A 14,863-nucleotide genomic window follows, 5' to 3' on the forward strand; every position below is an offset into this window, starting at 1 on the left:
CAGCCAGAAGTTATGGGGGCTTATCTTCCTGGCACTGAAACCCTGGACTGGGGGGGCCTGGTGTGGACCTGGGACCCTTCGCTCCACAGATATCTGTCCTGAATTTTTATGTACCATGTGTGGGTTTGGGATCAGCCAATTCTGCATCTCAGCATCTCCACATCTACCAGTCTGGATGGATGAAGTTTCTTTAGTTCTGTAGTTGTTGGACTACCACTCAACTCGCTTTCTGACTTTTTTTTAGTGACAGTCGTTCTGTAGTTTAGTTGTAATGCCGATGTGGTTGTGAGAGGAGGTGAGCCGTGTTTACAGTTGCCTCCATCTTGACTACTCAGGGGCCCCATGGCTCTGTGCTCAGCAACACCCAGTGGAAAACTGGCATCAGCCACAACAGTCTCCTTGGGTCCTGGGGGCTGGATAAGCTGTAGACATTTTAAAAGTGAAGCTAGTGTTTGGATTAGGTTTTCCAAATCCAAACCTCCACAATCTGTTCTGAAAGAACCTTTACACACATTTGCCATGACTGTTCCCAAATTATTAATAATCAAAACAGGCCACTTTCTGAGCATCTGGTTTATAAGGCTTTCCTGCAAAAACTAATAGCTATAATCTATCATCGTATTTGAGGAGATGTAGCTCTAATTATATGTCCAAATATTTACTATATAAAGTTTTTCAAGTAAATTCCCATTTTGAGTTAATTTACCACACTGTGTACTTTCTTTAAAAAGGGACATCGGTATCTGTACAGCATATGGAATCAGCACTCCATCACATGGAATAAATCCCTAATTCTTCTTTTGGAAACTGTCTTTTGAAAGCATAATATCATAAAATATGACATATCATAATGGGAAGCATATGAATTAAGTAGAGATGTTCGCTAACCACTGCTGTAAATATAGTGGCTGGTTAAACCAGGGTGTGAATGACGTAAGACTAAAGGTTCCTCTTTGGCATTGGTCAGGGAAACAGAACGCCAGGATTGAGGAGGACTGGAAAGACCTCTTTAGATATTCCATAACCATTTGGTCCTTGAGATGCCTACATACCATCCCACTTTTCCATCACATTGTAGGATATCTTCAGTGACAGAGCTGATATCTTCTAAGAATCATTAATTCTATTTTCAGAACATCCAAGATTATGGAACATTGTACTTGATGAACTGAACTATCTGCCTTTTGGTTCTGAGCATCAGTATCTCACTCCTCCACTCTACCTCTCCCAGACGACTTCTCAATGCAAATGATGAGCATTCACAGTGAACAGTGGCAGTGAGGTAGGTTAGTAAAATGCTGGAAAAATTCCTTAGCAAGTGGAATGGGGAAACTGAGACAGGTAATTAAACAGCAGAACAATTTACAACCAGATAATATTAATACATTGCAAGGTCTTATCTTCTCTAACCAAGGACATTAGGAGTAAATGATTTATACATTCCAGACCATGCCAGGGATGACCTGCCTTGATCCTGGCCTGGTCCTTCTCCAGTGACATTCTTTGAAGCTGAAAGTGACCAGAGCATGACCCTCTATAAACTGACCATGAGCTGATCCCTCTATAAGCTCATTTTGTTGCATCAACATATCAAAGGATGCACTTGAAAAGTTTATGACTATTTTATTGAGATCCTCCTGTGAGACTTCCCCTAGAATTTCTACACTTAGAAAACAAAAACCCTTAAGACAAAGGACACATTGTGCGCTCTCTCTTGGACATGTCTGCACCTTCCCTCTCCTTCTTTCTACAGGTGTGTATCTTTGTTTTCTTTCTCCTAAGCTCCAAACATTCCCAGGAGCTTGCAACCAGGGGATCAGCAGCAGCGGCAGCTCATCCTGGCTAAGCCTCTGAACCTGTCTCCAAGGACCCTCCTTTTGCCTCTGTAACTTTTTCCTGAGTCCACACAGTCCAGCTGGCTCACTTCTTCTTCATCTGTGACTTTCTTTGTAAAGGGCCAAGGCACCTCCACCTAGGCTCACTCCTGTTGCTATGATTTTACCTTTTCTATCTTAAGTCCTTCTTTTGTTTCACTGGCCCCAGCTTTAATAGATGGACTCTCAAAATCACCTGGACTCGTGTCATGAAATCTTTCCTGGATGAAGTTAAGAGCCCCCACACTACAGACTGTGCCAGAGCAGAGCAGACTTGGTCTCTTTCTGGTGACAGCAGCAGTTTCACAAACATTCTATATTTTCCTGTCACAATTGCCAAAAGGAATCACTATGAGAAACATCACATCTAAATATGAAAAAAAAATCGAGTATGGCTTTACTGGTCCTACCCATGTACCTCAGAGCTCTTGTTGGGTTGGGCAGGTTAATCTAAGGAGGTAAACATAATATGGGTATTAAATTTTATTGACACTGATTTATGAGACCTTTATGTCCTTTGCCTCTGTTTCCTTATGAGCAGAGTAAGAAGGTTTATACAATTTTACCAGGTGGTTATCTTTTTGGTCCTGGATAAAGTAATTGCTTAACATTTATATGATGCTTGGAAGGTGAAAGACACTCACAAAGAATCATTACTCAAGCAATAAAATATTACAGTGTAAACATCAAGGAGGCTTTGGAACAGATGGTAGAAAATCAATTGCATTTCATTTTATATCCAATACATGTAAATCATATTTACTGCACAAAGCCGAGGTATATTTGAAACTTTGGTAATAACTCAATCAGTCATTTTTGCTTTTTAAAAAACACATCATCAGTGTAACTCTGACTCTGGGTCTGATGTCAAAAGCTTACCATTTTGTTTCTTGGGGATAGTTCAGAGACAAGTCTCTGACCTGTGTCTTTCCCTTCTTCCTCTCCTCTTTCCACCTCTTACTCCTCTACTTTTCTTCATAAATTTTGAAAAGCAGGTAGATTTGATGCAGGGTCAAAAACATCCTAACCTCCTCTTCTATTTTAAGGCCAGCATGCCAAAAGACCTTACTCACTACCAGAATCAAACACCCTGCTCGGTAGTGAAGACCTGGCTTCCCCTATTCCATGCCATTACCTTTACCATGTTTTTTGGACTATATGATGCATCGGACCATAAGATGCACCTACATTTTAGAGAAGGAAAATAGGAAAAAAAAATTGAAGCAAAAAATGTGGTCCTGCTCCTGCCTCCTGTGCCCCCACTCCACCGCTGTCCGTTCCCCCTCAGCAAGCTAGGTAAGCTTCATTCAGACTATAAGATGCACCCCCATTTTCCTCCCAAATTGGGGGGTGCGTCTTATAGTCCAAATATACGGTAACTATTTTTAATAGTGTTGTGGAGGTTTTTTTCCACAATGTCTTTTTTTTCCAGAAAAGAACAATGTCTTCTCTCTTTCAAGGTTGAAAAGGCACAAGATCTGCTCTAGTTTATTCTCTTTGTAAATACTGATTTGCTCTTCCTGCATATATTTGTATCTGTTTTCTGGCATACATTACCCTCTGCGGTTCTAGAAAGTAATAGTCACTACTATTATTCTCAAAAAATATAGCAAGGTAATCAAAGTTGTCAGCATAATAATCATGCAACAAAGGACAGCCAAATTTGAGGCACTCTCTTTTTATTATTCAAAGGAAAATAAACCTGCTGAAAGGATTTAGCAGTTCAGTGGTTCATTGACAATGCAAAACAAGTGTGTGCAGTTAAGTACAGAAAAGAAAAAAAAATCCTCCCAAGTCTTATACATGCTAATAAAGGGAATAAGATGCTGTGAACAGACGATTCAGAAAACAACAGCCAGAGTCATCTCTGATAAGTATGCTAAAAGGGAAATAATCAGACATGGTTTTCATCTCCCAATGTCACTCAGAAACCACAGGAAACCAACAATCTGAGGAGCCACAGGCCCTGGGGTTGCCTTCTCTTCCCCCTTACACATACCTGAGGCCTCAAAACTATGATTTCAGGATAAGGCCCTAACGCCACAGGTCCTCATTGTCATCCTGTCCTAGTGGGGTCTGGGGAAACCATCACTGCTACGCATAGGTTACAATAGTCTGGATTAGTTCCTGGAGCCAAGTAGGGTGTACACTCTTTAAGCCCAAGGCAGATTTAAACTAGAGCTAGGAGAGACTTGACTGCAGGTGATCTAGGATATTGGATGCATCCACCTACTCACAAAGGCTGCTTGCTCTAGGCCTGCCCAAGACAGAGGCCTTCCAATTCCCTCCCTCTCCGGGGGTCATGCAGCCTGGCTTAGACAGGTGTGACAGTGAGTTTCTGTTAGTCAGCAGCTGTTTATGCTCCAGTTTGTTTTGTCTGCTAGGACTGACATAAGGACCTTTGAGAAAAGAAGTGGTGCATTTTGAGTAGGCCCAAAGGGCCCAAAGGAAAGTTTAATATGATGTTTTTAAATTCACCTTTTTCTCACCTTGGAAGAGTTCTCTGAAATGGATTTTTTCCTCCACTTACCTACAGATATCATTTTCTGCTTCCTCTAATCCAAACTGATTGTCAAAGGCTAGCTGTATCCTTGTTTTCTCCTGGGAATGGAGTCGCCACGTCAGAAGCAGGTTCCTGGGGTAGCTGTTTGGGAAGCGGGGGCTCTGCACGTGGCCATTTCCTGTCACCAGGATGGTTTCGTCTCTTCGGTACAAGTCTGTGAGGTGATTGCTCTCTGTTAGTAGTCACAACTTGTAGAAATTAGTATGTCGCTCCAATTACAGGAAAGCAAAAAGAGAACAATTTAAAACATATCACACTTCAAAGCACTTCTTGATTTTCTTTAAAAACAAGACCAAATGGTAGCCTTCTGGTTAAACAAACAACATATACATTTCTTCTATTGTCCTCCACATCCCCAATTTCCTTATAAATCTAGACTGGATGTCAAATATTTTCGATTTGTGGGGCTCTCTTAACATCATGCTTGATAAACAAAAATTAACAGTTATCTCAGAAGTCAGGTTCATTTCAACTGAAATTAGAAAATATTTTCAAATAGTTTATCCTTCCTCTTTTTAATGTAATATAGACAAAGAATATTTTTACAGTGACAGTGTAATAGTATATCTTCATTGATTAGCATAGGAGGTAGATATTCCATAAATATTGCTGAATGAATGAACAAGTGAATGGAAAACAAATTTTAAAAAATATAGTAGCAGGTACTGGCTCTCCCTTCTGGGAGCACATCTGTCCTTTCCCTTCTGCCTCTCCTTCCTCCACAGGGGTGAATCTCCTAAACTCTAAGGGACCCCATGAGACTTGTACAAGGGGAGCAGTGGGCAGCAGCAGCTTATCCTGGGCTAACCCCCTGATGCTGTCTCCAAGGCTGACTTTCCTGACTTTCCAGTGAGCTAAAAGCAGCCCCGCTTTGACTCACTTCTTTCCTATACCATTTCTAGGGAGCCAAAGCACCCCATCTGGGCTCTCTCCTGTTGTTTCTTCTGTTCAAAGGCCTTTTTTGTTTCACTGTCCCCAGCTTTAATAAAAATTTTTTCTCTCAAAAAAAAGTTTAATAGTGTTTAGTGACCATATATTTTATATTAAATTGACGTTTTTCAGTGGTTTCTTCATCATAAAAAATCATAATTCTTTGCCTTAGTTTTTCATGACTTAAAATGAGTCTATTTCATATTCTCCTTTCTGTGTCGTATAATAAAGAATTTGTCTGTTCTTTTCCTGGGTTCCTGAGACGGAACTGCTAAACACTTAGAATTTTGCAAGTAATAGAAGTGTTCTACCCGGCTGGTGTGGCTCAATGGATTGAGTGATGGCCTGCAAACCAAAGGGTTACGGGTTCGATTCCCAGTCAGGGCAAATGCCTGGGTTGCAGGCCAGGTCCACAGTAGGGGACATGTAAGAGGCAACCACACATTGATGTTTCTCTCCCTCTCTTTCCCCCTCTCTTCCCCTCTCTAAAAATAAATAAAATCTTTAAAAATTAAAAAAAAGAAATGTTCTTTTTCATGATAGACCCCTAGAACCACATCTGAGTTTATGCTAACGAGGTGATCTACTAGGGATCCCTAAGTAGTTGTAGTACGGGTGCCAGCCATAACCGAAAGACCAACATGTGATTAGAGGTTTAGGCTTTAAGCCGTGATATCGACCTGATCTCTCAACATCCCTGGAGGTAAAGAGCACTGGAGATTGAGTCCAATCATATTGCTTATAACTCAGTGAACCCTGCCTACAGAATGAAACCCACTAAAAACTCTGGTCACTGGGGCTCGGGTAAGCTTCTTGGTTGGTGATGCTCACTGATGTGCTGGGAAGGTGATCTGTCCTGAGGAAGCAAAAGCTTCATGCTTGGGACCCTCCCAGACTTGATTGTCATCTGTGTTTATTTGGCTGGTTCTGATTTGTACCCTGTTTAGTCAAACTATAATTTTAACTATAGTGCTTTCTTAAGTTCTGTGAGTTGTTTTAGTGTGAATGAAAAAAATGGGAATTCTACAGACAGTGACCTCACAGAGTGACATGATCATAAATCCCTATGTGGGCAGGTCAGGGTGGGTAGCCAGACCCCAGACATATAACTTGTTAGTAAAAAGTTTATCTTTGCCTTAAGCAAGGCCTGTTCATTGTTTCTGTGTACAGGACACCGTTCTGCGTGGTGTGGACCCAGATCCCACTCGGAAAGGCCAGTGGGGAGCGAGGTCCGGCAAACAGGCCCCATGACCATGGATAGGTTCTCCTGTGGGGAATCAGGCCTGCATTGTACGTAGGCCACTTTGAGACTTGCTTTTTGCTAAAACTCCCTCACCCTGAATTGAGGCAGCAAACGTTTACTGAATATCTTTAAAGTAACTTCCTAAAATCTATGCTAAACCTTCCAAGGATGAGTGTAACCAGTTCAAACATTTTTCCCTTTACATTTGTAAACATTCTTCCTTTTTTATATATAATTAGCAACATCCTCTCCTTTGTTTTCTGTAAAAGATAATCACCTAAAGTGAACCTGTGCATAGTAAATGAGGACCATCCTCAATGCAATGTGCCCAGAAAAGCAATAAAAGCCTGTCCAGGCAGGGGTCGGGGAGCTCTCCTCTTGAGAGAGTGACCAAGCTGTCCCTTTTCCTCCACAGGACTAGGTAGTTCGTGTGAATTTGTCCATTGCTGCCACAACACACGGATCCCGCAGGCCGGGATCCGCATCATCTGTGCACCTAGGTTAATGCACTTTTGACATAAGCCAAAACCACCCTCAAAAAGCACATATTCCCATCCAATACCCTATAATACAATCCCCCCACCTTGCTTTATCCCACATCCATTAATTATTCTCAAGTTTCTTCTTTAATTCTGAATGCAGAAAAGAAGCTGCAGAACCGTTATTCCTAGAGCATTGAGAGCTTACTCCCGGCATGTCTTCAGTTGGGCTCAAATAAACTTCTATAAAAATTCTCTACAGGTTTGGACATTTCCTACAACAACACTAACAAATTCTCAAGGGGGCCTGTGGGAAACCCTGAGTTTGTAGCCAGCTGGTCAGAATTATGGGTGGTCTGGGAACCCCCAACCTTGCAGCTGGTATGTCTGCAGAGCAGTCTTGCAGGGGCTGTGCCCTTAACTTGTGAAATCCGACCTAATTCTATCTAACGTATATCAGACTTATATCTGTGAATTCTATCTAACTGATATCAGAATTACACTGCACAGCAGATCCATTTTTCCTTTCTCCTAATATTCAGAGTTCTTTGCACTTGAGATTTTGGCTTTTTAGTCTCCCCACCCCCACAAACAGATCTCTAGCCACAGACTATTTCTGTTCCCCTGCAGAGAATTTACTTTGGGGCCTATAATTCAGTGAGCCTGGTCAGGAAGACCTAAATTGCTGCTGGAAACCACTGAAAGTTGGGCTGCTCAGGGTGGCTCTTAAAGTTTCCAAAATAAGAGAAGAGGAATGAACAATGAATCAGCCTGTGGAGAGAGTCTTCTCTCTCTTTTACAAATGTTCTGGTGCATAATGGGAATTTCACATTTATTTATTTATTTATTTATTTATTTATTTATTTATTTATTTACGTATTTTTGACTCATTCTGTGTTTAAAGTGTTGCACTTGCCCAGTTAAACTTTGTGTGGGAGAGAGAGACCCAGGAAGAGTGAAGGTGGCTAAAGGAAGTCCACCCTCCCTGCCACAGACCAGGGCGGTGGCTCTGCAGTCACGCCACCATCTCCAGTGAGCTCAGCTAAAGACAGCCTCATAGGTGCCAGGAACAGTTTCCCCAGTTGACCCTTTGCTCTTCTCTTCCCTTGACCTTATGCTGAAAATGTAGCCATCAAACTTCCTTGTCTACTCATTTAGTAAATGAGTGAAGGCTGTTTTGGGGAGAGAGATGTGCGCTATCAACCAGTCAGTCAACAACCAGTCAGTCAAACAATTAAGCACAGACTCTAAGCAATGCATTGCAGTATTTTCAACCTTTCTATATCTTGATTATTACTTTCAGATTTTTGCCATATTTTCTTACCTCCAGTATTATTTGCTTGTAATTTCTCTAACCAAAAGCAAATCTATTCTAAAATAAAACTTCATCAATTATGTAAATAGCAACTGAGTGCCTTGTGCCATGAGTAGAAGATAACCATAAATCTAAAAATATAACTATTAAATTTTAAAGTATCTCATCTCATGTGTTCAGATTTCTCATTTGTAAAATTACAAGATTGAGAAGCACACTTTCTCTTCGGTCTCTTTCATGGGTAATATTCATTGGTCTTATTTTATTTTATTTTTTATTTAATTTTATGTATTTACTGGTCCAGATGTTATTAGATTCAAATGTAATTTAGGAATGTCTGCAGAGTGCTTGTCTTTAAATACATAAAAAACAAAGTTGATGCATACCACACAGTGTGAACAAGGCACAAAGTAATACAAGTGCTGAGTGTACGCAGTGTTGATCCCAAGCAGGGAGGGCTTCAGGGCTAGCATGGTGGATACAAGGTGTGTGCATGGGATCCTAGTCAGAGGACTAAGCTGAGCACAGTCCAGGTGGGCCATGTGGGAAGGGGGGAGTGGTGTGCGTTAAAGGCAAACTACGGAAATAGCTGAAAGTCAGGCAAATGTATCTGTACTTGATATAAGTGGAAACAAGAAAGCTTTGGAAAGGCTAAAAGGCTTGTTGAAAGGAATATTATTAGCCTGTCAATGCTGTGAAAGGTGAACTGGAAGGACAGCACCTGCAGTGGGACTGTGTCCGAGGGGAGTAGTCCCTCCTGATCTGCGGGGGATGCTTTCCAAGACCCCCAGGGGATGCCTGAAAGGGGGTAGTACAGGACCTACATGCACTCTGTGTTTCCCCTACACACACATGCCTATGGTAAAGTGTAATTATAAATTAGGCACAGTAAGAGGTTAACAACAACAACTAATAATCAAATAGAATAATTGCAATAATATACCATGATAAAAGTTATACAAACACAGTCACTGGTTTTAGGGGATCCCTTGCTGAAGTCTCTGTGTAGACTCAACACTTTCTAGTGCAACATGTTGCCATCAATTGAAACACTTTTCTGTTCATGTCTTCTACCCGTGAATTTAATGCTTTTTAAAAATTCTAACTAAGTGCTTACCACATACCATGGTTGTAACTTTTGCAGTTTGAGGTACAAAACCAGCACAAATTTCTTTCTCCTTCTTACAATTTCATAGATGTAAGATTTGTTCTTACTGTAGGTCCTAGCAATCTCGGTACACGACTTCTTTTCTGTCCTTTCTAAGTTGAGAACATTAACCTTCCACTTAAAGAAAGCACTTTATGGCTGCTCTTCGTCATATCCAAATTGCCAGCACCTCTACTCTTGCACTGTGGGGCCATTATGAAGTAAAGTGAGGGTGACCTGACCAACAGCACTGTGAGACCTCGAGTTGATCTGATAGCCCCCAGGGCTACTACCTGACCGACGGGCAGGGAGCAGATGCAGCTTGGGGACAGTAGCCAAAAGGATGAGTCGCATCCTGGGTGGGACAGAGTGGGATGCCAGAGATTTCATCATGATACTCAGAATGGCATGCAACGTAAAATGTATGCTTTAATTGTTTACTTCTGGAATTTTCCTTTTACAATATTGGGACCAAAGTTTCCCTTGGGTAACTGAAGTTGTAGAAAGCACAATCTCAGATAAGGGGAAATGATGTAGTTGCTAGAGAACAAGATTCTAACCTACAAGGGCAGGTAGCAGTAAGTCCAGACCAGGGAAAAGAAATCAAAAAGAACTTAAGAGTTTAGAAAGAAACCCAGAGGGATGAGTCAAATGTGGGAGCAACAAGCTTATCCGAAGGTCTTGGCGCGGTGATGGAACACTGACACAGTGCAGCATGGGGAGAGTAACCGGTTTTGAAGAGATGTAAGTTTGGTTTCGATGTGGCAATGAGAAATTCAAATGGAAGCTTGACAGGCTTTGGGGAATAGAGCACTAAACCTGATGTGGGAAAATAGAAGAAATGAGGCCAAGGCTTAGGGAGGAAAGAGGAAGTCTCAGGAATTATGGAGTCCTTTGAGGACGTGTCTTCAGAAGGGAGGCTAGGGTGTGGGTGCTGAAGGACCTGTCCAGGAGGGCCAATGACAAAAGGTTTGCCTGGGAAATCAGAGCAGTGACGTCTGGGAGGGAAGCGGGGCCCACAGCAGTGCCATGTCTATGTCAAGTTGTCCAGAAAGAGGCGATTTCAAGGACTGAGAAGTCAGTGGTGTCAACACACAGAAGACCAGAGCACTTGTCAACGACAAAGTCACTGACATCCTCCTTTACATGTGCACTTGAAGAGATTTCTGCAAAAAGAGAAAGGACCTCTTTTTTTTTCTAGAACATTATTAAAAGCTAGATTGTCTTCAAAGTACTAACTCCACGTTAAATGAAACACCAATTATATTTTTAAGAAAGCTGCTGTGGGGGTTGGTGGGAGGGGCTTTTCTTCTCAGGTATAGGTTTATTAGTAAAAAAAAAACTTGTTTCCAGTTTTATAAAGTTAGCACAGACCCATGTTCCAGTATATCAAACTGGAGGCCAAAAAATAAAGAAATAAAAATATTGTTCTCTGACTTATTTTTGCTTAAAATCAAAATACTGCAAAAATCTACATATGTACAATCTAGATATCAATAATAGCAAACACTTTTAGAGTGCTTATTTTGTGCAAGTCATTTGTTCTAAACACTTCGCATGTTTCATTTACAGAATCTAAACTCTATTAAATATGATAGTGTGTACGTATGAGCGTGACCATTTGATAGGTGAAGATTCTGAGGCACAGACACGTCAAGTAACTTATTCAAGGTCACAGAGTTATAAAGGGTGGAGTCAGAATGCAAATCCAAGGAATCTGGTCCCAGAGCTGATGCTCTTAACTACTGGTCTATAGAAGGTATTCTTCTTTCTTAGTCTGAAATTTGCTAGAGGGAATCTTAGATTCTTTGCTATTTGTAATCCACTTTGGCTTTTGTATCACATTGTTTACATGTAATTGATAACTTCTTGCCAACTCAGTGTTATTGTTAGCTGAAGAGTTACAATGAATTATAGATATACAGAGTAAGCAACAAGTTAAACCTAACTACCAAGTATTGTATACAAAGTCACATTCCTGAATGAAGGTATTTACTTTGGTGTTCCAATAATAGCAGACATTTATGGAGCAGTTATTATGTGCCAGGCACACCAATAGTTTAAATACCCCACTTAATTTAATCTTGTAACAACCCCATGCAATTAATAATATCCACATTTTACAAAGGAAGCTCAAAGAGTGTAAGAAACTAGTGACCTCAGGGCAGAAAAATGGGAGTGGAGTCAAGGTTTGACCCTCGCAGTTTATTTTCAGAGCACATACTTTTTAACTAGAGCACTGAACTGGCTGCATGGCTATTACAAAAACATGATACATTTCATTTTTCATAAAATCTCTATGTATGTTGATATGGCAAAAATGTAAGTTCTTATTTTGCATTTTAATACAGAAGGAGGTTTATATCCTCAAAAATTGACTAGGCCATTTAACTTTTTTAAAAGGCATTTAACATGGAAAAGACAAGCCAATTGTTATATTTGTCTGCCTGCCCCCAACCCTTTCTAAGCTCTCCCAACAGACTATTCCAGGAGCTCATGAAGTCCCTGCCGACACTAGAACCACCATTCTCAAAGTGGGGCCTGCAGACCAGCATCATTAGCATCATCTTGGAGCTTGATGGAAATGCACATTTTCAGGCTCCTCCAAGACCCTACAGGTGGAGCCCAGTGCTGTTTCTTTTAATAGCCCTCCAAGTGATTCTGATGCTCCCTGAAGCTGGAGATTCACTGACCATCTCATAATTTCTGTTATTTTGCTTCTTATTCTAGACTTCCCAAGTTCTTCCCCCTCGCTGCTTTGACTCTTGTACCTTGTGTCTGATTTTTAATTTCACCTCCCAACTGATGGCTTGTCTTGGGCTCACTCTCCTGTCTTTGATCTTGGAACCCCTCCCAGGGCATCAATTCAGGTAAACAATGACCTAGGGTCAGAGGTTACCAACCTTGGTGCCTTTGACCCTGAGCACCTGGTCTCACCCCTTAGTCAGCTTTTCCCACTTCATGGAATAGTAATCCCCGGGCCCAAGAGAATGTGTTCGGTAACCCATTGTCACTTATTATGATGTTTAAGGAGGGATAAAATTACAAATAAAGGTAATATTTTTATTTCTTCTCAGTTTATATTATCTAAAACAACCTAAGATGCAAAGGGCAAATACTACATGGTTGAAGTAAAGATTGAAATATTTCACCCATGATTCAACAGGAACAAGCAATGATATAGTTGTATACTGTGCCATCTCCCACTCATTCAGTGAACGGTAAAGACACAGGCATTTGCCCCACTTGATACAGAGAGATCTGATCAGATCACTGGGGAAGGGCAGGAAGGGTCATCACAGGAGGTTGACTAAGGTAACAGTAAACAGGATTGGCTGAGAAGCTGAATGCCTCCAGAGCACTTGGAATGATAGGCCAGAGATTTAAAATAGAAAAGAGAGCAGAGACTGGCTCTCAGATTCGTCTTCCTCGAGGATGCGTGGATGATCATGCCACAGATGCCTGCATTTCCCAACGGATGGTATTTTGGATGGATTTTGGATGAAGAAGAAACTGCAGGCACAGCCTAGGATGGGGCTCACCTGGCAGGGAGTGGCAGGGTTATTCTCCTTTGGGTGTTCTACAGGGGATGAGCTCTGAGGCAGAAGCCTGACTTTACTCCAAAATTGTGTAGCTTTTGTATCTTATGTTGTTTTAGTTTGTAACTAACCCTATATAAATAAGATAATTAAAAACTAACAGGGGAAATGATAAGAGAACTCAGATGTTAAAGAGTTTAGCCTTAATTGACATGTTTAAATGATTAAAGTTATAACTAAGGAGTTAAAGAGTTTAGCCATAATTGATAGGTTTAAGTGACTAATGCAAGTGGAAAGCTGTTATTCCAAAATCATATAGCTTTTGAATGAAGACTCCTTTCCTTTATCACCAAACCTTTGCTCCTGGAATTTTGCCTGGAGCGTAGTGGTGGACAGCGAGACCTCACTTGCTTTTCGGTAACACACTGACTCCATAAGACTCCCAGGAATCAGCAGCTTGACTGATTGTCACAACCCCTGCATTCTGCAGCTACAAGCCCAAAGAAAAGAATGGTCATTGACTTAGGAAATCCCCAATCTGCAAAAGGATTTACTACAAAATGTCATTTGTAAAATGGCTGTTCCGTGATTATGCAATACATCACAGTATGGATGGAAAAGATCACAGGGTGATCTGATCACAAATTCCAAACTGGGCGGATCATTGTGGGTAGACACGCCCCAGGCCTACAACTTCTTTAGTGAAAGCTTTTAAGCCAGCCCTGTCCATTGTTCTTCTGCATCTAGGTTAGTACACCTTTGAGATACCAGAAGTAATACCTGTTGTTAACCCTCAAAAGAGCACATAATCTTGTTAACTATTTTATAATCCAATTCTTGCCTTGCTCTCTACAATCTTCCTTACATCCCCTCCTTAATTTCAAAAGTATAAAAGATTCTGAAAAAAACGTCATTCTGTAGAGCATTTGAAATCTCACTCCCCAGCATTTGTCATCTGTTTGGCTCAGATAAACTCTTATAAAAAGTGTCTAGCAGTTTGCTAGGAGAGATGTCTGAAACTTTACTGCCCATGCTTTCTTCTATGATTTTGATGGTTTTGCAACTTATATTTAAGACTTTTACCCACTTGGAGTTTATTCTTGTTATGGTATAAGTTGGTGGTCTAGTTTCATTTGTTTTCCCATATATGTGTCCAATTTCCCAACACTATTTAATTCATTTTGTATATATTTTATTTATTTTTAGAGAGAGGTAAAGGGAAAGAGAGAGAGAGAGAGAAACATCAATGTGTGGTTGCATCTCATGTGGTCCCCACTAGAGACCTGGTCTGCAGCTCAGGCATGTGCCCTGACTGGGAATCGAACCAGCAACCCTTTGGGTCACAGGCCAGTGCTCAATCCATTCAGCTACACCAGCCAGGTCCCAACACAATTTATTGAAGAGACTGTATTTACTCCATTGTATGCTCTTGCCTCCTTTGTCAAAATATTAATTGACCATAAAGACGTGGGAGAACATATTTGCTCATGATACATCTGAAAAGGGGTGAATTTCAAAAAAATATAAGGAACTTATACAACTCAACACCAGGAAGACAAACAACCCAATAAAAAAAATAGGCAAAGGACTTGAATAGACACTTCCCCAAAAAGGACCTACCGATGGCCAACAGACATATGAAAAAATTAAAACCATAGAGGTATCACCTTATACCTGCCAAAATGGCTACCATCAATTAATCAACAAACAACAAGCGCTGGTCAAGATGTGGAAAAAAGAGAACCCATAGGCACTGTTGGCAGGGAAGCAGAA

At 40.9% G+C, this 14,863-nt stretch overlaps 1 protein-coding gene across 2 annotated transcripts in view; it reads right to left on the bottom strand.

Moving 5' to 3' along the window:
• PDGFD (platelet derived growth factor D) overlaps positions 1–14,863 on the bottom strand; it is a 245,528-nt gene that overhangs the window by 76,582 nt on the left and 154,083 nt on the right. The window contains exon 2 of one of the 2 annotated variants that reach the window (XM_024570915.4): positions 4,405–4,591. In XM_024570915.4, coding sequence (XP_024426683.2) covers positions 4,405–4,591 — 187 coding nt within the window. Of the gene's footprint in view, positions 1–4,404; positions 4,610–14,863 lie in introns of both variants that reach the window. The other variant, XM_024570914.4, reaches the window with a different exon arrangement.

The sequence above is a fragment of the Desmodus rotundus genome, chromosome 5 (genome assembly GCF_022682495.2).
Source record: "Desmodus rotundus isolate HL8 chromosome 5, HLdesRot8A.1, whole genome shotgun sequence".
NCBI lineage: Eukaryota > Metazoa > Chordata > Mammalia > Chiroptera > Phyllostomidae > Desmodus > Desmodus rotundus.